The sequence below is a fragment of the Mustelus asterias genome, unplaced genomic scaffold (genome assembly GCF_964213995.1).
Source record: "Mustelus asterias unplaced genomic scaffold, sMusAst1.hap1.1 HAP1_SCAFFOLD_1011, whole genome shotgun sequence".
NCBI classification, from domain to species: Eukaryota; Metazoa; Chordata; class Chondrichthyes; order Carcharhiniformes; family Triakidae; genus Mustelus; species Mustelus asterias.
The window spans coordinates 108,784-132,079 of NW_027590956.1; the positions used below are offsets into that span (position 1 = coordinate 108,784).

At 50.7% G+C, this 23,296-nt stretch overlaps 1 protein-coding gene across 1 annotated transcript in view; it reads left to right on the forward strand.

The window, feature by feature from the left end:
• Positions 1 to 23,296, forward strand: part of LOC144487738 (myosin-10-like) — a 67,187-nt gene that overhangs the window by 43,215 nt on the left and 676 nt on the right. Inside the window, exons 3-4 of the mRNA XM_078205810.1 lie at positions 8,258 to 8,414; positions 18,465 to 18,492. Of these exons, the coding sequence (XP_078061936.1) occupies positions 8,258 to 8,414; positions 18,465 to 18,492 (185 nt within the window). The remainder of the gene's footprint in view (positions 1 to 8,257; positions 8,415 to 18,464; positions 18,493 to 23,296) is intronic.

Genomic DNA, 23,296 nt, shown 5'->3' on the forward strand with positions numbered 1-23,296 from the left:
AAAGATCAGCTTAATATTTGGTAGATCCATTCAAAAGTTTGATGGCAGTAGGAGTCGGTTCGTATTTGACTTCAGACTTTTGTATCTTTTTCCCTACGAAAGAAGATGGAAGAGTGCATGTCAGGGATGCGTGGGGTCCTTAATTATGCCAGCTGCTTTGCCGAGGCAGCAGGAAGTGTAGATGGGTGGGAGGCTGGTTTGAGTGATGGACTGGGCTTCATTCACAACCCTTTGTAGTTTCTTGCGGTCTTGGGCAGAGCAGGAGCCATATCAAACTGTGATACAACCAGAAAGAATGCTTTCTGTGGTGCACCTGCAAAAATTGGGGTGAGATTCATAGTAGACATGCCAAATTTCCTAATTACCAAAAGTTCTGAAAGCAACAAGTTTTAGTGAGGAGCTGAAGGAAATTAGTATTCGTAAAGAAATGGTTTTGGGGAAATTGGGATTGAAGGTGGATAAATCTCCAGGTCCTGATAAGCTTCATCCCGGAGTATTTAAGGAAGTAGCCTTGCAGTTAATACATCCAATGGTGGTTATTTTCCACAATTCTTTGAACCCTGGACTGGTTCCTACAGATTGGAGAGTAGCTAATGTAAGCCCTCTATTCAAAAAGGGAGGTAGAGAGCAACAAGGAAATATAGACCAGTGAGCCTAATGTCAGTACTGGGGAAGTTGCCAGAGTCCATCATCAAGGCTTAGATAGCTCAGCATTTGGAAAGCAGTGGTATAATCAGACAAAGTCAGCATGGATTTACAAAGGGGAAATCATGCTTGATGAATCTATTGGAATTCCAGTAGCGTTGAATGGGTATAAATTGAGAGGTGGATACTCAGCGAGAACTTGGTGTCATCGTGCATCAGTCGCTGAAAGTAAGCGTACAGGTACAGCAAGCAGTAAAGAAGGCAAATGGATGTTGGCCTTCATAGCGAGGGGATTTGAGTTAGGAATAGGGATGTTTTGCTGCAATTGTACAGGGCGTTGGTGAGGCCACACCTGGAATATTGTGTGTAGTTTTGGGTGTCCTTATCTGAGGAAGGATGTACTTGCTATAGAGGGAGTACAGCGAAGGTTTACCAGACTGATTCCTGGGATGGCAGGTCTGTCATATGAGGAGAGACTAAGTCGGTTAGGATTATATTGACTGGAGTTTAGAAGAGCGAGAGGGGATCTAGAACATAAGAACAAGGAGCAACAGTAGGCCATCTGGCCCCTCGAGCCTGCTCCACCATTCAATAAGATTTACAAGGATGTTGCCTGGATTGAGTGGCATGCCTTATGAGGATAGGCTGAGGGAGCTCGGTCTTTTCTCCTTGGAGAGACGTAGGATGAGAGGAGATCTAATAGAGGTATATAAGATGTTGAGAGGCATAGATCGGGTGGACTCTCAGAGGCTTTTTCCCAGGGTGGAAATGGCTGCTACGAGAGGACACAGGTTTAAGGTGCTGGGGGGTAGGTACAGGAGAAATCATAGAATCATAGAAACCCTACAGTGCAGAAGGAGGCCATTCAGCCCATCGAGTCTGCACCGACCACAATCTCACCCAGGCCCTACCCCCACATATTTACCCACTAATCCCTCTAACCTACGCATCCCAAGACTCTAAGGGGCAATTTTTAACCTGGCCAATCAACCTAACCCGCACATCTTTGGACTGTGGGAGGAAACCGGAGCACCCGGAGGAAACCCACGCAGACACGAGGAGAATGTGCAAACTCCACACAGACAGTGACCCAAGCCGGGAATCGAACCCGGGACCCTGGAGCTGTGAAACAGCAGTGCTAACCACTGTGCTACCGTGCCGCCCATGTTAGGGGGAAGTTTTTCACACAGAGGGTGGTGGGCGAGTGGAATCGGCTGCCGTCAGTGGTGGTGGAGGCAAACTCAATAGGGTCTTTTAAGAGACTCCTGGATGAGTACATGGGACTTAATAGGATGGAGGGTGATTGGTAGGCCTAAAAGGTAGGGATAGGTTCGGCACAACTTGTGGGGCCGAAGGGCCTGTTTTGTGCTGTAGTTTTCTATGTTTCTATCATGGCTGATCTTTTTGTGGACTCAGCTCCACTTACCCACCCGCTCACCATAACCCTTAATTCCTTCACTGTTCAAAAATGTATCCTTAACTTAAAAACATTCAAGGAGGTAACCTCAACTGCTTCAATGGAATGGGCGGCACGGTGGCACAGTGGTTAGCACTGCTGCTTCACAGCTCCAGGGACCTGGGTTAGATTCCCGGCTTGGGTCACTGTCTGTGTGGAGTTTGCACATCCACGTGTCTGCGTGGGTTTCCTCCGGGTGCTCCGGTTTCCTCCCACAGTCCAAAGATGTGCGGGTTAGGTTGATTGGCCAAGGTTAAAAAAAAATTGCCCCTTAGAGTTCTGAGATGCGGAGGTTAGAGGGATTAGCGGGTAAATATGTGGGGGTAGGCCTGGGTGGGATTGTGGTTGGTGCAGACACGATGGGCAGAATGGCCTCCTTCTGCACTGTAGGGTTTCTATGATTTCTATGAATTCCACAGATTCACAACCCTTTGGGTGCAGAAGTTCCTCCTCAACTCAGTCCTAAATCTGCCCCCCCCCTTATTTTGAGGCCATGCCCCCTCGTTCTAGTTTCACCTGCCAATGGAAACAACTTCCCTGCTTCTATCTTATCTATTCCCTTCGTAATCTTATATGTTTCTATAAGATCTCCCCTCATTCTTCTGAATTCCAATGAGTGTGGTCCCAGTCTACTCAGTCTCTCCTCATAAGCCAACCCTCTCATCTCCGGAATCAACCTAGTGAATCTCCTCTGCACCCCCTCCAGTGCCAGTATATCCTTTCTCAAGTAAGGAGACCAAAACTGTACACAGTACTCCAGGTGTGGCCTCACCAGCACCTTATACAGCTGCAACATAACCTCGCTGTTTTTAAACTCCATCCCTCTAGCAATGAAGGACAAAATTCCATTTGCCTTCTTAATTACCTGTTGCACCTGCAAACCAACTCCTTGTGATTCCTGCACAAGGACACCCAGGTCCCTCTGCACAGCAGAATGCTGCAATTTTTTACCATTTAAATAAAAGTCAATTTTGCTGTTATTCCTACCAAAATGGATGACCTCACATTTACCAACATTGTACTCCATCTTCCAGACCCTCGCCCACTCACTTAGACTATCTATATCCCTTCGCAGACTTTGTGTCTTCTGCACACTTTGTTCTGCCACTCATCTTAGTGTCATCTGCGAATTTTGACACACTACACTTGGTCCCCAACTCCAAATCATCTGTGTAAATTGTAAACAATTGTGGTCCCAACACTGATCCCTGAGGCACACCACTAGTCACTGATCGCCAACCAGAAAAACAACCCATTTACCCCCACTCTTTGCTTTCTGTTAGTTAACCAATCCTCTATCCATGCTAATACATGACCTGTAACACCGTGCACCTTTATCTTATGCAGCAGCCTTTGGTGCGGCACTTTGTCAAATGCCTTCTGGAAATCCAGATACACCACATCCACAGGTTCCCCATTGTCCACTGAGCACGTAGTGTCCTCAAAGAATTCTACCAAATTAGTCAAACATGACCTGCCTTCATGAACCCATGCTGCGTCTTACCAATGGGACAATTTATATCCAGATGTCTCGCTATTTCTTCCTTGATGATAGATTCAAGCATTTTCCCCAGTAGAGAAGTTAAGCTCACTGGCCTATAGTTACCCGCCTTTTATCTACCTCCTTTTTTAAACAGTTGCATCACATTTGCTGTTTTCCAATCTGCGGGAACCACCCAGAATCTAACGAATTTTGGTAAATTACCACTAGTGCATTTGCTATTTCCCCTGCCATCTCTTTTAGTACCTGGGATGCATTCCATCAGGATCAGGAGACTTGTCTACCTTTAGCCCCATTAGCTTGCCCAACACTACCTCTTTAGTGATAATGATAGTTGCTCGGTCCTCACCTGCCACAGCCTTCCTGGCATCAATTTTTGGCATGTTATTTGTGTCTTCCACTGTGAAGACCGACACAAAATATCTGTTCAATGCCTCAGCCATTTTCTCATTTCCAGTTATTACATCCCCCTTCTCATCCTCTAAAGGACCAGTGTTTACTTCCGCCACTCTTTTTTGTTTTATATATTTGTAGAAACTTTTGCGATCTGTTTTTATATTCTGAGCTAGTTTACTCTCAAAATCCATCTTACTTTTCTTTATAGCTTTTTCGTGGCTTTCTGTTGACCTTTAAAGATTTCCTAATCCTCTAGTTTCCCACTAATCTTTGCCACTTTGTTTGCATTTTCTTTCAATTTGATACCCTCCTTTATTCCCTTAGATATCCATGACTGATTACCTATTTTTCTACAGTCCTTCCTTATCACTGGTATATACTTTTGCTGAGCACTGTGAAAAATCGTTTTGGAAGTCCTCCACTGTTCCTCAATGGTCCCACCCTAAAGTTTTTGCTCCCAGTCTACCTGAGCCAACTCCTCCCTCATCCCATTGTAGTCTCCTTTGTTTAAGCACAAGACACTGGTATTGGATTTTACCTTCTCACGCTCCATCTGTATTTTAAGTTCAACCATACTGTGATCGCTTCCGAGAGGATCCCTAACTGCAAGATCATTAATTATTCCTGTCTCATGACACAGGAATAGATCTAGGATAGCTTGCTCCCTCATAGGTTCCATTACATACTGTTCAAGGAAACTATCGCAGATACATTCTATGAACTCCTCCTCAAAGCTGCCTTGACTGGTTTGACCTATTGATGTGTAGATTAAAATCCTCCATGATAATTGCCGTACCATTTTTACATGCATCAGTTATTTCTTTGTTTATTTCTCGCCCCACTGTGATATTATTTGGTGGCCTATAGACTACACCTATCAGTGACTTTATTCCCTTACTATTTCTAATTTCCACCCAAATGGATTCAACTTTTTTCCCATCAAACCTATATCATCTCTCACTACTGCCCTGATATCCTTAAATATCAGAGCTACACCACCTCCCTTACCTTCCTGTCTGTCCTTCTGAACAGTCTGATTTCGCTGGATATTTAACTCCCAGTCATGACCATCCTGCAACCCTGTCTCTGTAATGGCCACCAAATCATACTCGTTCGCAATGATTTGTGCCGTCAACTCATTTACCTTGTTTCGAATGCTACGAGTATTCAGATAAAGTGCCCTTATGCTAGCTTTTGTACTTTCTTTTTGAATCCTAATGCTTCCTGAGTTCTCCTTTTAACTTTTTTCCTGATTTTCGATGTAGTTGAAACCTTCTCCCCACATGCTAACCTGCTGCTTTGTTTTCCATTGACTGTTATACTTCCCTTAGTTTTACCCTTCCCTTCCCCCCCCCAGCTTGCTAATTAAAGTCCTTGCGACCATCCTATTCATAGAAACTTGTAAAATTCTGACAGGGTAGATTCAGAAAGAATGTTCCCGATGGTGGGGGAGTCCAGAACTAGGGGTCATAGTTTGAGGATAAGGGGTAAACCATTTAGAACTGAGGTGAGGAGAAATTTCTTCACCCAGAGGCTGGTGGATGTGTGGAATTCACTCCCACAGAAAGTAGTTGAGGCCAAAACGTTGTGTGATTTCAAGAAGAAATTAGATATAGCTCTTGGGGCTAAAGGGATCAAGGGATGTGGAAGGGAAGTGGATATTGAATTTGATGATTAGCCATGATCAAAATGAATGGTGGAGCAGGTTTGAAGGGCCTAAGTTGAACAGAGGGATCTGGGAATACAGGTACAGAATTCCCTAAAAGTGACATCACAGGTGGATAGGGTCATAAAGAGTGCCTTTGGTACATTGGCCTTTATAAATCAGAGTATCGAGTATAAAAGTTGGAGTGTTATGGTAAGGTTATATAACAGTAATAAGTCTCACAACACCAGGTTAAAGTCCAACAGGTTTATTTGGTAGCAAATACCATAAGCTTTCGGAGCACAGCTCCTTCGTCAGATGGAGTGGATATCTGCTGCTTTGTTTTCCATTGACTGTTATACTTCCCTTAGTTTTACCCTTCCCTTCCCCCCCCCCCAGAGAACAGATATCCACCCCATCTGACGAAGGAGCTGTGCTCCGAAAGCTTATGGTATTTGCTACCAAATAAACCTGTTGGACTTTAACCTGGTGTTGTGAGACTTCTTACTGTGCTTACCCCAGTCCAACGCCGGCATCTCCACATCAAGGTTATATAAGGCATTGGTGAGGCCGAATTTGGAGTATTGTGTACAGTTTTGGTCACCTAGTTACAGGAAGGATGTAAATAAGGTTGAAAGAGTGCAGAGAAGGTTCACAAGGATGTTGCCGGGACTTGAGAAGCTGAGTTACAGAGAGAGATTGAATAGGTTGGGACTTTATTCCCTGGAGCGTAGAAGATTGAGGGGAGATTTGATAGAGGTGTATAAGATTTTGATGGGTATAGATAGGGTGAATGCAAGCAGGCTTTTTCCGCTGAGGCTAGGGGAGAAAAAAACCAGAGGGCATGGGTTAAGGGTGAAAGGAGAAAAGTTTAAAGGGAATATTAGGGGGGGCTTCTTCACGCAGAGAGTGGTGGGAGTGTGGAATGAGCTATCGGATAAAGTGTAAGAAAAACTTGGACGGGTTCATGGATGAGAGGGGTGTGGAGGGATATGGTCCAAGTGCAGGTCAGTGGGACTAGGCAAAAAATGGTTCGGCCACAGACAAGAAGGGCCAAAAGGCCTGTTTCTGAGCTATAATTTTCTCTGGTTCTATGGCCAAATGGCCGACTGTTTCTGTTACCCCACCCCCAGGAAGAAATTCCTCCTCCTCCTCTCTGTCTTCAGTGGGACACTCCCTTATTCTGAAACTCTGCCACGCGCCCCCCACCCCATCCTAGATTCCCTCCCCAAGTGGGGGGGAACATCCTCTCAGCATCCCCCCTGTCAAGCCCCCCTCCCCCCCGCCCTTAGGATCTGTTATGTTTCAATAAGATCCCCTCTCGTTCTTCTAAACTCCCAATGGATTACAGGCCCCAATTTGCTCAAACCTTTCCCCGCTAGACAATCCCCTTCACCCCAGGAATCGGGCCAGTGAACCTTCTGCGAACTGCCTCCAATGCGAGTCTATCCCTCCCTCAGTAAGGAGACCAAAACTCTGCGCAGTACTCCAGCTGCGGAAACACCAAATGCCCCGTACAGTTGTAGCGAGGTTTCCCCAACTTTTATACTCCATCCCCCTTTGCAATAAAGACCATTTACCTTCCTAACCACTTGCTGTAGTTGCCTGCAGGTTTTTTGTGATTTATGCGCCGGGACACCCAGATCCCTCTGCACTGGTAGCTACTCTTCCTGCCGAAATGGAGAAGTTGGCATTGTCCCACAATGTATTCCACAGCCAATGTTTTGTTGCTGTGAGGGGGTGAGGGGGCAGGGTGTTTTGTTCTCAGCATTGGGCTCCACTTGGGCCTCCACTCCACAAGTGCAGTGGAGGCCTCTCTTTCCTCCTCTTCCTTCCCCCCGCCCCCCACTTCCAGTGTCCGGGCAGTTACAGTCTCCATATCCCTGGTTAGACCACACTGGGTGCACCGTGCACAGTTCCAGTCTCTATCCCTCGGTTAGACCACACTGGGAGCACCATGCACAGTTCTGGTCTCCGTATCCCTTGGTTAGACCACACTGGGAGCACCATGCACAGTTCCGGTCTCCGTATCCCTTGGTTAGACCACACTGGGAGCACCGTGCACAGTTCTGGTCTCCGTATCCCTTGGTTAGACCACACTGGGAGCACCATGCACAGTTCTGGTCTCCGTATCCCTTGGTTAGACCACACTGGGAGCACCATGCACAGTTCCGGTCTCCGTATCCCTCGATTAGACCACACTGGGAGCACCGTGCACAGTTCCAGTCTCCGTATCCCTCGATTAGACCACACTGGGAGCACCGTGCACAGTTCTGGTCTCCATATCCCTTGGTTAGACCACACTGGGAGCACCGTGCACAGTTCTGGTCTCCGTATCCCTTGGTTAGACCACACTGGGAGCAGCGTGCATAGTTCCAATCTCCATATCCAGTGGTTAGACCACACTGGGAGCACAGTGCACAATTGTGCAAAATCTGGGTAAATACATAAGAGTGAAAGGAAGAGAAGGATATGGAGACTTTGGGGATGTGAGATGAAGAGAGTGGTGTGTGAATGTGGACACACTGGCTCAGAGTTTTGTCTGTGTGCATGTGGGAGCTGACCTATCATTGTTGTTTCCCTGTTTCTGACTGCCTCGTTCTCTTCCTCACAGACGTATTCGGGGTTGTTTTGTGTGGTCATCAATCCGTACAAAAACCTCCCCATCTACACCGAGCAGATTGTGGAAATGTACAGAGGCAAGAAACGGCACGAGGTCCCCCCCCACATCTACGCCATCTCGGAGACAGCCTATCGCAGCATGCTGCAAGGTAAGCTCAGTGGGGAACCTTCGAACTGCCTCCCCCACCTCCCCCATCCCCCTGCTGCCTCCAGTCAGCGGGGGGAAACATTGATACGAGACAGTCACAAATATATCCAAGCAAGGGGGCGGGAATCTAGGAGAAAGTTATTTACCCAGAGAGCGGGGAGAATGTGGCTCTCGCTCCCACAGGGAGTGGCCTGAGGGGCGGGTATCAGTGTGTCGGGTGTTGACATAACTCTGGGTAAACATACGAGGGGGAAAGGAATTGAAGGATATCGCGAGGAGGGTGAAATGAAGAGTAGGTGTGGCGGGTGGAGTGTCATGGGGAACGGGAGCATCGACACGGAGATGCCGGTCTGAATGGCCCCTCTCGGCCCTGTTAAATGTGATGTGAATCCTCTCTATCCTCCAAAGGGGTTGGCCGCCATTTGTGTTGGCTCTTCCTTAATGCCAGAAGATTGTCATCTCCTCTGTTTTTCCGTGACCAGGCAGGATGAGGACGAGATTATTCATTAACTCTAATTCTGTATGACTGATGAACTCTGCTGATATTCAGGCCGGCCATCGCTGACAATCATTCACTTTTATTTCTTTATTATATTCGGCAATATAAAGTTTCGTTGATAAAGAGAAACACCTGGTAAAATGTCTGTAAAACAACAAAATTGCTGTCGCACCTCTTGGAGACGGAAACAAGAATCCCAAATTTCAGAGGGAGCAGCTTATCTCTGAGAGCAATGTCCCACTTTGTTGGCACCCTCGCTCTGATTGGCTGAGGCGTTGCCAAGGAGAATGCCCCGAAGAACTATTATCTCCTGGGATTTTGTTTGATTGAGTCCGATGCCGGATCGTATCCCTCTTGGTTGCAGAAGGCCAGTCCCTATGTATAAATAGCTGTAACTTTTCTGAACTTATTCTTTCCTGGGATGTGGGCGTCACTGGCAATTGTTGCCCATCCCCAGTTGCCCCTTCAACTGAGTGTCCTGCTGGGGGCATTTCAGAGGGATGTCGACCACATCGCTGAGTGTCAGGGTCTAGAGTCACATGTAGGCCAGGCAGGGTAAGGACGGTGCCATTAGTGAACCAGATGGGTTTTTACGACAATCGATTGTGACGGGGGTCGATAAAGAGAAATTGTTCCCAGTGACAGGCGGATCGGGGACCAGAGGGGGACACAGATTGAAGGCGATTGGGAAAAGAACCAGAGGGGGTGAGGGGGGGGGTGAGGTGAGGGAATGTTTATTTTGAACGCAGCGAGTTGTTGTGATCTGGAAGGCGCTGCCTGAAAGGGCGGCGGAAGCAGATTCAACAGGAACTTTCCAAAGGGGCAACTGGAGAAATACTCGATGGGGAAACATTTGGGGAGGGGGATTGTGTGGATCACTCATTCACAGGGCCGCACAGTTAGCAAGAGGCAGAATGGCCTCTTCCGGTCCCCAGTGCTCCAAAGGTGATCTAACTGAGGGATACGGAGACTTGAACTATGTGGTGCTCCCAGTGTGATCTAACTGAGGGATACGGAGACCAGAACTGTGCACGGTGCTCTGTGTGTGGTCTAACCGAGGGATTATGGAGACCAGAACTGTGCATGGTGCTCCGAGTGTGATCTAATCGAGGGATACAGAGACCGGAACTTTGTATGGTGCTCTGAATGTGGTTTAACTGAGGGATGCGGAGACCAGAACTGTGTGTGGTGCTCCCAGTGTGGTTTAACTGAGGGATGCGGACACCGGAACTGTGCGTGGTGCTCTCAGTGTGGTTTAACTGAGGGATACGGACACCGGAACTGTGCATGGTGCTCCCAGTGTGATCTAACCGAGGGATACTGAGACTGGAATTGTGTACGGAGCTCCCAGTGTGGTCTAACCGAGGGATACGGAGACTGGAACTGTACACGGTGCTCCCAGTGTTGTCTAACCAACGGGTACGGAGAGCAGAACTTGAAGGGGCAAATTTTACAGGGAGATGGGGCAGGGAGGATGATTTATTGGTTCATTCGTTTACAGATCAGGACTGAGGCATGGTAGCACAGTGGTTAGCACTGCTGCTTCACAGCTCCAGGGACCTGGGTTCGATTCCCGGCTTGGGTCACTGTCTGTGTGGAGTTTGCACATCCTCCTCGTGTCTGCGTGGGTTTCCTCCGGGTGCTCCGGTTTCCTCCCACAGTCCAAAGATGTGCGGGTTAGGTTGATTGGCCATGCTAAAATTGCCCCTTAGTGTCCTGAGATGCGTAGGTTAGAGGGATTAGTGGGTAAAATATGTAGGGATATGGGGGCAGGGCCTGGGTGGGATTGTGGTCGGTGCAGACCCGATGGGCCGAATGGCCTCTTTCTGCGCTGTAGGGTTTCTATGATTTCTATGAAAATGGCGTCTATGCTACGTTTAGCTGCCTTCTCATTGCCAACACTCTGGGCGCTTAGCTCTAGATGTATCAGTGTGATTGGCTGAGATTGCACCCGGGGCTCTGTAAAGGTGCCGGAATGGAATGTGCTGTGACCTCAGAGATGTGGAATGCACCATTCCCTGTGCTTGGGTCACCCTTTGTGCGGGAGAAGGGTGGGGACTGGAGCAATGTTGTGACACTCCTTTCAATTTGTTCGTTCTCCTGACCTGGTGTGACTTAACGGCATCCACCCACCTAGGGCTGTGAATTCTATCAGAACTATCCATGGGTTTGAATGTACAAACCTGTCCAACTGGCTGTTTGCGATGTCTACACCAGCGCCTTTCACTTTCAGAGGAAAAGTTGTCGGAGAGAATATTGACCCCAAGCCCACAGGAGACTGAAAGCTTGGTCAAAGAGGGAGGTTTTTAAGGAGTGTCTTAAAGGAGGAGAGAGACAGACAGAGAGAGAGAGAAAGGGAGAGGTGGAAAGGTTTAGGAAGGGAATTGCAGAGCTTACGGCATCCCACCCAGGCAGCTGAAGGTACATAAGAACATAAGAACTGGGAGCAGGAGTAGGCCATCTGGCCCCTCGAGCCTGCTCCGCCATTCAATAAGATCATGGCTGATCTTTTCATGGACTCAGCTCCACTTAACCGCCCGCTCACCATAACCCTTAATTTCTTTTCTGTTCAAAATGGCAGAGCGATGGGAATCAGGGGGATGCTCGAGAGGTCGGAATTGGAGGAAAGCAGAGATCTTGCAGGGTTGTAGGAGGTTACAGAGATAGGGAGGGAGGGGGTGAGGGAGGGATTTGAACAGGAGGATGAGAATTGTAGGGACTGGAGGAGGTTACGGAGATAGGGAGGGAGGGAGGGATTTGAACAGGAGGATGAGAATTGTAGGGACTGGAGGAGGTTATGGAGATAGGGAGGGAGCAAGGGAGGGATTTGAACAGGAGGATGAGAAATTGTAGGGACTGGAGTAGGTTATGGAGATAGGGAGGGAGGGAGCGAGGGAGGGATTTGAACAGGAGGATGAGGATTGTAGGGACTGGAGGAGGTTACGGAGATAGGGAGGGAGGGAGCAAGGGAGGGATTTGAACAGGAGGATGAGAATTGTAGGGACTGAAGGAGGTTACGGAGATAGGGAGGGAGCGAGGGAGGGATTTGAACAGGAGGATGAGAATTGTAGGGGCTGGAGGAGGTTACAGAGATAGGGAGGGAGGGAGCGAGGGAGGGATTTGAACAGGAGGATGAGGATTGTAGGGACTGGAGGAGGTTACGGAGATCGGGAGGGAGGGAGCGAGGGAGGGATTTGAACAGGAGGATGAGAATTGTAGGGACTGGAGGAGGTTATGGAGATAGGGAGGGAGGGAGCGAGGGAGGGATTTGAACAGGAGGATGAGAATTGTAGAGGCTGGAGGAGGGAGAGCTATAAAGAGTAAGATAGAGATTACTGGTTAAATATTGGACTTTGGCAGTGAATCCATCATGTGAAGGATGATTGCTGAGTTGCCTTCGGTCTTTCGCCTTGATTGCTGGGAATTGAGGGTGGGGTGGGAAGTGTTTGTGGGAGTGTTGTCCCACTCGTGTGCAGTTCTCTGGGTAGGGGTCTTTGGGGGAATGTCCAACTCTCGCACAGTTCTCTGGGTGGGGGGGGGGGCGTTCTTTGTGAGAGTGTTGTGTGTAGTTCTCTGGGTGTGGGGGGATGCGTGTGTGGGAGTGTTGCTCTGCGTTAGGCCTGTGTGTAGTTCTCTGGGTGTGGGGGGATGCGTGTGTGGGAGTGTTGCTCTGCGTTAGGCCTGTGTGTAGTTCTCTGGGTGTGGGGGGATGCGTGTGTGGGAGTGTTGCTCTGCGTTAGGCCTGTGTGTAGTTCTCTGGGTGTGGGGGGATGTGTGTGTGGGAGTGTTGCTCTGCGTTAGGCCTGTGTGTAGTTCTCTGGGTGTGGGGGGATGTGTCTGTGGGAGTGTTGCTCTGCGTTAGGCCTGTGTGTAGTTCTCTGGGTGTGGGGGGATGTGTGTGTGGGAGTGTTGCTCTGCGTTAGGCCTGTGTGTAGTTCTCTGGGTGTGGGGGGATGTGTGTGTGGGAGTGTTGCTCTGCGTTAGGCCTGTGTGTAGTTCTCTGGGTGTGGGGGGATGCGTGTGTGGGGGTGTTGCTCTGTGTTAGGCCTGCGTGCAGTTCTCTGGGTGTGGGGGGGATGCGTGTGTGGGAGTGTTGCTCTGCGTTAGGCCTGTGTGTAGTTCTCTGGGTGTGGGGGGGATGCGTGTGTGGGAGTGTTGCTCTGCGTTAGGCCTGTGTGTAGTTCTCTGGGTGTGGGGGGATGCGTGTGTGGGAGTGTTGCTCTGCGTTAGGCCTGCGTGTAGTTCTCTGGGTGTGGGGGGGATGTGTGTGTGGGAGTGTTGCTCTGCGTTAGGCCTGTGTGTAGTTCTCTGGGTGTGGGGGGGATGTGTGTGTGGGAGTGTTGCTCTGCGTTAGGCCTGTGTGCCTGTCAGCTCTCTCCCTGTGTGAACACTCCTGGCCCCGAACTGCTGGCTGGCTTCCAGGTGCCAAACACCAACCCTATCGATTTGTAGATCGTTGCTCCCGGGCCCCGCCTTTCCCATTCATTCACACCCCTGTCCACCCTCGCCTCAAGGCTTCCCACATCTCCAGCTCCACCGGTTCAACCAGTTAGACGGTTAGTGAATGAGGGCTTGTGTTTCAGTGTACACCACCCACTCTGGTGAAGAAGGGCAGCCCCAAACCCTTCACAGGCGACGACAGACTTTTCCGAAGCATGTTCACTGGTGTAATGTCAGTAACGGGGCCACCAATTTGTGCACAGCAAGATCCCACACACAGCAATGTGATAACGAGCCGAGTCATCTGTTTTTTTTCTCGTGCGATTTGCTAAGGGGTAAACATTGCACCCCAGCTCACAGGGGAGAATCACTCCCCCCCGCCCCCCCCCCCCCCCTCAGCCATGTGGTGCTCCTTCGCAAGTGCACCCATTAGGTGTACAAGTGTCAAAACCAATTCAAAAACAAGCTTTCCACCTGGGTACATAGGGAGTCGCCAGGTGTACGTGTTGCTTACATCTCAGCTGTCTGACCCTGTGGGAGATGGAACACAGCTTGGAGAATATTGCTGAGATTTTTCTTGTCCTGCACAATCACATCAGCATCAAGTCAGGTTCTCACTGTGACACAGGACAGCGCTCTCGCTGGGCTGGCCTGTGCTAGGCTCGAGCCTCTCCCTACCCACCTCCTGAGATTTGAGCTCCATAATCCAGGCCGACACTCCCCCCGGTGCCAGTACTGAGGGAGTGCTGCACTGTCGGAGGTAGATGTGGAGATGCCAGCGTTGGACTGGGGTAGGTACAGTAAGAAGTCTCACAACACCAGGTTAAAGTCCAATAGGTTTATTTGGTAGCATGAGCTTTCGGAGCGCTGCAGACATTACGACAATGGATGAATGAACACCGCTCGACCATCGCCAGGCAGGAGTGTTCCCTTCCTGCCAGGGAACACTTCAGCGGTCACGGGCATTCAGCCTCTGATCTTCGGCTAAGTGTTCTCCAAGACGGCCTTCAAGGCACATGACAATACTTTTCACTGTATGTTAATACATGTGACAATAATAAATCAAAGGACAGAGAAAATTACAGCACAGGAACAGGCCCTTCGGCCCTCCAATCCTGCACCGACCATGCGGCCCCACTGAACTAAAACCCCCTACCCTTCCGGGGACCATATCCCTCTATTCCCATCCTATTCATGTATTTGTCCAAATGCCCCTTAAAACTCACTATCGTATCCACTTCCACTCCCTCCCCCGGCAGCGAGTTCCAGGCACCCACCACCCTCTGTGTAAAAAATCTGCCTCGTACATCTCCTTTCAACCTGTGCCCCCTAGTAATTGACTCTTCCACCCTGGCAAAAAGTTTCTGACTATTCACTCTATCCATGCCTCTTATAATCTTGTAGACTTCTACCAGGTCGCCCCTCAACCTTCGTTGTTCCAGTGAGAACAAACCAAGTTTCTCCAACCTCTCCTCATAGTTAATGCCCTCCATACCAGGCAACATCCTGGTAAATCTTTTCTGTACCCTCTCCAAAGCCTCCACATCCTTCTGGGAGTGTGACGACCAGAGTTGAACACTATATTCCAAGTACAGCCTAACTAAGGTTCTATAAAGCTGCAACATGACTTGCCAACTTTTAAACACAATACCCCGGCCGATGAAGGCAAGCATGCCGTATACCTCCTTGACTACCTTCTCCACCTGCATTGCCACTTTCTTGTGACCTGTGTACCTGTACACCCAGATCCCTCTGCCTATCAATACTCTTAAGGGTTCTGCCATTTACTGTATATTTCCTATCTGTATTAAACATTCCAAAATGCATTACCACACATTTGTCCGGATTAAACTCCATCTGCCATCTCTCCGCCCAAGTCTCCAACTGATCTATATCCTGCTGTATCCTCTGATGGTCCTCATCGCTATCCGCAAATCCACCAACTATTGTATCATCCGCAAGCTTACTAATCAAACCAATTACATTTGCCTCCAAATCATTTATATATATTACAAACAGCAAAGGTCCCAGCACTGATCCCTGAGGAGCGCCACTTGTCACAGCCCTCCATTCAGAAACACACCCTTCCACTGCTACCCTCTGTCTTCTATGACCGAGTATGAAGTTGAACAACACCAGGTTAAAGTCCAACAGGTTTATTTGGTAGCAAAAGCTGCCAAGTAATCCTGTTGGACTTTAACCTGGTGTTGTTAAACTTTTTACTGTGTTTACCCCAGTCCAACGCCGGCATCTCCACTTCTATGACCGAGCCAGTTCTGTATCCACGTTGCCAGCTCACCTCTGATCCCATGTGACTTCACCTTCTGCACCAGTCTGCCATGAGGGACCTTGTCAAAGGCCTTACTGAGGTCCATGTAAACAACATCCACTGCCCTACCCTCATCAATTATCTTCATCACTTCCTCGAAAAACTCGATCAAGTTAGTGAGACACGACCTCCCCTTCACAAAACCATGTTGCCTCTTGCTAATACGTCCACTTATTTCCAAGTGGGAATAAACCCTGTCTCGAAGAATCCTCTCCAATAATTTCCCTACCACTGATGTAAGGCTCGCCGGCCTGTAATTACCTGGATTATCCTCGTTACCCTTCTTAAACAAAGGAACAACATTGGCTATTCTCCAATCCTGTGGGACCTCCCCTGTAGCCAGTGAGGATACAAAGATTTCTCTCAAGGCCCCAGCAATTTCCTCCCTTGCTTCTCTCAGTATTCTGGGGTATATCCCATCAGGCCCTGGGGACTTGTCTACCTTAATGTTTCTCAAGAACCCCAATACCACCTCCTTTTTGATCTCAACATGACTCAAACTATTTACACATCCTTTCCCAGACTCATCATCCACCAAGTCCTTCTCTTTGGTGAATACTGACGCAAAGTACTCATTTAATACCTCGCCCATTTCCTCTGGCTCCACACATAGATTCCCTCCCCTGTCCTTGAGTGGGCCAACCCTCTCCCTGGCTACCCTCTTACTCTTTACATATGTATAAAAAGCCTTGGGATTTTCCTTAATCCTGCTGGCCAATGCTTTTTTGTGATCCCTTTTTGCCCTCCTTAATCCTTGCTTAAGTTTCTTTCTGCTTTCCTTGTATTCCACACTTGCTTCAGGTGTGTTCCCAGCCTCCTAGCTTTGACAAATGCTTCTTTTTTCTCTTTGACTAGGTTCACAATATCTCTCGTTATCCAAGATTCCCAAAACTTGCCATACTTATCCTTCATCCTTACAGGAATGTGCCGGTCCTGAATCCCTATCAATTTACACTTGAAAGCCTCCCACATGCCAGATGTTGATTTGCCCTCAAACATCTGCCCCCAATCTACATTCTTCAGTTCCTGCCTAATATTGTTGTAATGAGCCTTCCTCCAGTTTAGGACCTTAACTTAAGGACTACACTTATCTTTATCCATCAATACCTTAAAGCTTACTGAATTGTGGTCACTGTTCCCGAACTGCACCCCTACTGAAACATCGACCACCTGGCCGGCTCATTCCCCAATACCAGGTCCAGTATGGCCCTTTCTCTAGTTGGACTATCTACGTACTGTTTCAGGAAGCCCTCCTGGATGCTCCTTACAAACTCTGCCCCATCCACACCCTGAGCACTCAGTGGGCCCCAGACAATATAGGGGAAGTTAAAATCTCCCACCACAACAACCCTGTTACTTTTACACCTTGCCAAAATCTGCCTACATATCTGTTCCTCTATCTCCCTCTGGCTGTTGGGAGGCCTATAGTAAACCCCAACATTGTGACTACACCTTTCCTATTCCTGAGCTCTACCCATATCGCCTCGCTGTATGAGCCCTCCAAGGTGTCCTCCCGGAGTACAGCTGTGATATTCTCCTTAACCAATAGTGCAACTCCCCCATCCCTTTTACATTCCCCTCTGTTACACCTCTCGCATTGAAATAAATGCACTTCAGTCCACCAGACCTGCTGTGTTCAGCAACCACACCCCGCCTGCTGTTTCTCTGAGTCTTACTGGCTCTATTGTCTGGTTCCCCTTCAGCTAATTCACTGTTGCTTTGGTTCCCATCCCCTTGCCAAACTAGTTTAGATCCTCCCGTGTGACACTAGCAAACCTCCCGGCCAGAATATTTATGCCCTTCCAGTTTAGATGCGACCCGTCCTTCTTGTACAGGTCCCACCTGCCCCGGAAGAGACCCCAATGGTCCAGATATCTGAAACCCTCCCTCCTACACCAGCTGTTTAGCCACGTGTCGAGCTGCATTATCTTCCTATTTCTAGCCTCACTCTGGCATGTGGTACAGGGAGTAATCCTGAGATTACAATCCAGAGGTTCTGCTTTTCAACTTTCTACCTAACTCCCTAAACTGCTGCTGCAGGACCTCATCACTCTTCCTACCTATATTGTTAGTACGCACAATTGCTGAGCAGACACTGATAGCCAAGTTCCACACACATGAGGACGGCCTCAATCGGGATCTTGGGTTCATGTCACACTATCTGTAACCCCCCATGACTCGCCTGGGCTGGCAAAATCTCACTAATTGTCCTGGTTTAAGAGATTTCACACCTCTTTAACCTGTACTTAACCCCCCTCCACTTGCATTATGTGCACCTGTAAAGACTTGATTACCTGTTAAGACTCGCATTTCAACCTTTATCTTGTAAATTGAGTTTGTGTCTATATATACCCTGTTTGTGAACCCAACTCTCCACTCACCTGATGAAGGGGCAGCGCTCCGAAAGTTTGTGCTACCAAATAACCCTGTTGGACTTTAACCTGGTGTTGTGAGACTTCTTACTCTAGCATTAGAGTTCTATAATCCAGGCCGACACTCCCCCGGTGCCAGTACTGAGGGAGTGCTGCACTGTCGGGGGTAGATGTATATACTCTAGGATTTGAGCTCCATAATCCAGGCCAACACTTCCCCCGGTGCCAGTACTGAGGGAGTGCTGCACGGCACAGGAACAGGAGGTGGTCCATTCAGCCCCTTGAGCCTGTTCCTGTGTAACAGACTCGAGGGGCTGAAAGAGCCTCCTCCTGTTCCTGTGTGACAGGCTCGAGGGGCTGAATGGCCTCCTCCTGTTTCTGCGTGTTTAATGTTTTCTCTCTCTTTTTCAGATCGAGAGGACCAGTCGATCCTTTGCACGTAAGTTCACCTGGTTTCGTAAGTACTTTTTCCTGAGGTGACCTCCCATGTTAAGGAGTTATAGCTGCGGAAGCTGGATATGTCTGGGAGGGGCGGCGGTGGGGTTGGGGGGTGAGGTGGTTTATGAAAAATGTGGGACAGGGAGGAGGAACCGTGACACACATCTATAAGGCTCAGGACCAAGGACGGCAGAACCGTGGGTGACCTTCCACCCTGAGTCCAGTTCTCACACCTTCCACCTGCATTGTGCAGCATTCCATCCTGGTGTCAATCGACATTCCCCCGACTCAACCCTGGAGTAAACCGACCCTCGGGCCACACCCAATCACTCTATTTCTGAGGGGGGAGTCCCACACTCTCTCCACTCCCCGCGGGAGCGAGTCCCACACTCTCCCCACTCCCCGTGGGAGCGAGTCCCACACTCTCCCCACTCCCCGCGGGAGCGAGTCCCACACTCTCCCCACCCCCCGCGGGAGCGAGTCGCACACTCTCTCCACTCCCTGCGGGAGCGAGTCCCACACTCTCCCCACCCCCCGCGGGAGCGAGTCCCACACTCTCCCCACTCCCCGCGGGCGCGAGTCCCACATTCTCCCCACTCCCCGCGGGAGCGAGTCCCACACTCTCACCACTCCCCGCGGGCGCGAGTCCCACATTCTCCCCACTCCCCGTGGGAGCGAGTCCCACATTCTCCCCACTCCCCGCGGGAGCGAGTCCCACATTCTCCCCACTCCCCGTGGGAGGGAGTCCCACACTCTCCCCACCCCCCGCGGGAGCGAGTCCCACACTCTCCCCACTCCCCGCAGGAGCGAGTCCCACACTCTCCCCACCCCCCGCAGGAGCGAGTCCCACACTCTCCCCACTCCCCGCGGGCGCGAGTCCCACACTCTCCCCACTCCCCGCGGGAGCGAGTCCCACACTCTCCCCACTCCCTGCAGGAGCGAGTCCCACACTCTCCCCACTCCCCGCGGGAGCGAGTCCCACACTCTCCCCACTCCCCGCGGGAGCGAGTCCCACACTCTCCCCACCCCCCGCGGGAGCGAGTCCCACACTCTCTCCACTCCCTGCGGTAGCGAGTTCCACACTCTCCCCACCCCCCGCGGGAGCGAGTCCCACACTCTCCCCACTCCCCGCGGGCGCGTGTCCCACATTCTCCCCACTCCCCGTGGGAGCGAGTCCCACATTCTCCCCACTCCCCGCGGGAGCGAGGCCCACATTCTCCCCACTCCCCGTGGGAGCGAGTCCCACACTCTCCCCACTCCCCGCGGGAGCAAGTCCCACACTCTCCCCACTCCCCGCAGGAGCGAGTCCCACACTCTCCCCACCCCCCGCAGGAGCGAGTCCCACACTCTCCCCACTCCCTGCGGGCGCGAGTCCCACATTCTCCCCACTCCACGCGGGAGCGAGTCCCACATTCTCCCCACTCCCCGTGGGAGCGAGTCCCACATTCTCCCCACTCCCCGTGGGAGCGAGTCCCACATTCTCCCCACTCCCCGCGGGAACGAGGCCCACATTCTCCCCACTCCCCATGGGAGGGAGTCCCACACTCTCCCCACTCCCCGCGGGAGCGAGTCCCACACTCTCCCCACTCCCCGCGGGAGCGAGTCCCACACTCTCCCCACTCCCCGCGGGATCGAGTCCCACACTCTCCCCACTCCCCGCGGGAGCGAGTCCCACACTATCCCCACTCCCCGCGGGAGCGAGTCCCACACTCTCCCCACTCCCCCGTGGGAGCGAGTCCCACACTCTCCCCACTCCCCGTGGGTAAAGACGTTTTTCCTGGATTCTCATCCCCGATTGGATTTATTAGTGGGAACATCTTCTCTACATCAACATTATCAAAATCCCTTTTGTTATCTCAGTGATCTCGATCACGTTACCCCCTCAGTTTTCTCTTTTCCTGAGAACAGAGCCCCCAGCCCGTTCAGTCTTTCTCGATAGTTGCAGCCTTTCAGTTCTGGTATCGTCCGAGTGAATATTAATGTACCATCTCCAGTGTCTGACCAGAACTGTGCACAGTGCTCCCAGTGTGGTCTAACCAGAGGTGAGGTGAGAGTGACTGCCTTTAACATCAAGACCACTTTCAACCAAGTGTGGCATCCGAGGAGCCCTAGAAAAACCTGAATCAATGTGTATCGGGGCAAACTGTTCGCTGGTTGGAGTCATACCTGGTCCATAGGAAGATGATTGTGATTGTGGAGGGTCATTCGTCTCAGCTCCAGGACATCTCTGCAGGAGTCCCTCAGGATAATGTCCTGGTCCCAGAAAATTACCGCCCCATCAGTGTACTCTCGATCATCAGTAAAGTGGTGGAAGGGGCCATCGACAGCGCTGTCAAGCAGCACCTGCTCAGCAATAACCTGCTCAGTGACGCCCAGTTTGGGTTTTGCCAGGGTCACTCAGCTCCTGACCTCGTTACAGCCTTAGTTCAAACATGGACAAAAGAGCTGAACTCCAGCAGTGAGGTGAGAGTGACTGCCCTTGACATCAAGGCTGCATTCAACTGAGTGTGACATCAAGGAGCCCCAGCAAAACTGGAGTCAATGGGAATCAGGGGGCAACTCTCCATTGGTTGGAGTCATACCTGATACATAGGAAGATGGTTGTGAAGGGTCAGTCATCTCAGCAGGAGTCCCTCAGGGCAGTGTCCTTGGCCCAACCATCTTCAGCTGCTTCATCAATGACCTTCCCTCCATCATAAGGTCAGAAATGGGGATGTTTGCCGATGATTGTACAATGTTCAGCACCATTCGCGACTCCTCAGATACTGCATGAGTCCATTTCAAATGCAGCAAGATCTGGACAATGTCCAGGCTTGGGCTGACAAGTGGCGAGTAACATTCACACCATATAAATGCCAGGCAATGACCGTCACCAGTAAGAGACACTCGAACCACTTCCCTTTGACACTCAATGGTGTAACCATCACTGAATCCCCCACTGTCAACATCCTTGGAGTTACCATTGACCAGAAACTCAACTGGACTCACCACATAAATACAGTGGCTCCAAGAGCGGGTCAGAGGCTGGGAATCCTGCGGTGAGTAACTCACATCCTGACTCCCCAAAGCCTGTCCACCATCTACAAGGACACAAGTCAGGAGTGGGATGGAATACTCTCCACTTGCCTGGATGAGTGCGGCTCCCAACAACACTCGAGAAGCTCAACACCATCCAGGACAAAGCAGCCCCCGCTCGATCGACACACTAACCCCCACCTTCAACATTCACTCCCTCCACCACCGACACACAGAGGCAGCCGTGTGTACCATCTACAAGATGCACTGCAGCGACTCACCAAGGCTCCTTCAACAGCACCTTCCAAACCCACCACCTCTACCACCTAGAAGGACAAGGGCAGCAGACACATGGGGAACACCCCCACCTGCAAGTTCCGCTCCAAACCACTCACCATCCTGACTTGGAAATATATCGCTGTTTCTTCACAGTTGCTTGGTCAAAATCCTGGAATTCCCTCCCTAACAGCACTGTGGGTCAACCCACAGCACGTGGACTGCAGTGTCTCAAGAAACTCACAACCACCTTCTCAAGGGCAATTAGGGATGGGCAATAGATGCTGGCCAGCCAGCAACGCCCATGTCCCACAAATGAATAAAAAATAAAAATATAGAGACTGGAACTGTGCACGGTGCTCCCAGTGTGGTCTAACCGAGGGATACAGAGACCGGAACTGTGCACAGTGCTCCCAGTGTGGTCTAACCGAGGGATACGGAGACTGGAACTGGGCACGGTGCTCCCAGTGTGGTCTAACCGAGGGATAGGGAGACCGGAACTGCGCACGGTGCTCCCAGTGTGGTCTAACCGAGGGATACGGAGACTGGAACTGTGCACGGTGCTCCCAGTGTGGTCTAACCGAGGGATACGGAGACTGGAACTGGGCACGGTGCTCCCAGTGTGGTCTAACCGAGGGATACAGAGACTGGAACTGTGCACAGTGCTCCCAGTGTGGTCTAACCGAGGGATACGGAGACTGGAACTGGGCACGGTGCTCCCAGTGTGGTCTAACCGAGGGATACGGAAACTGGAACTTTGCACGGTGCTCCCAGTGTGGTCTAACCGAGGGATACGGAGACTGGAACTGTGCACGGTGCTCCCAGTGTGGTCTAACCGAGGGATAGGGAGACTGGAACTGTGCACGGTGCTCCCAGTGTGATCTAACCGAGGGATACGGAGACTGGAACTGTGCACGGTGCTCCCAGTGTGATCTAACCGAGGGATAGAGACCGGAATTGTGCACGGGGCTCCCAGTGTGGTCTAACCAAGGGATACGGAGACCGGAACTGTGCACGGTGCTTCCAGTGTGGTCCAACCGAGGGATAGGGAGACCGGATCTGTGCACGGTGCTCCCAGTGTGGTCTAACCGAGGGATACGGAGACCGGAACTGTGCAAGGTGCTCCCAGTGTGGTCCAACCGAGGGATAGGGAGACCGGATCTGTGCACGGTGCTCCCAGTGTGGTCTAACCGAGGGATACGGAGACCGGAACTGTGCAAGGTGCTCCCAGTGTGGTCTAACCGAGGGATACGGAGACTGGAACTCTGCACCACACTCCCAGTGTGGTCTAACCGAGGGAAACAGAGACTGGAACTGTGCACGGTGCTCCCAGTGTGGTCTAACTGAGGGATACAGAGACTGGAACTGTGCACGGTGCTCCCAGTGTGGTCTAACTGAGGGATACAGAGACTGGAACTGTGCACGGTGCTCCCAGTGTGGTCTAACCGAGGGATACGGAGACCGGAACTGTGCACGGGGCTCCCAGTGTGGTCTAACCAAGGGATATGGAGACC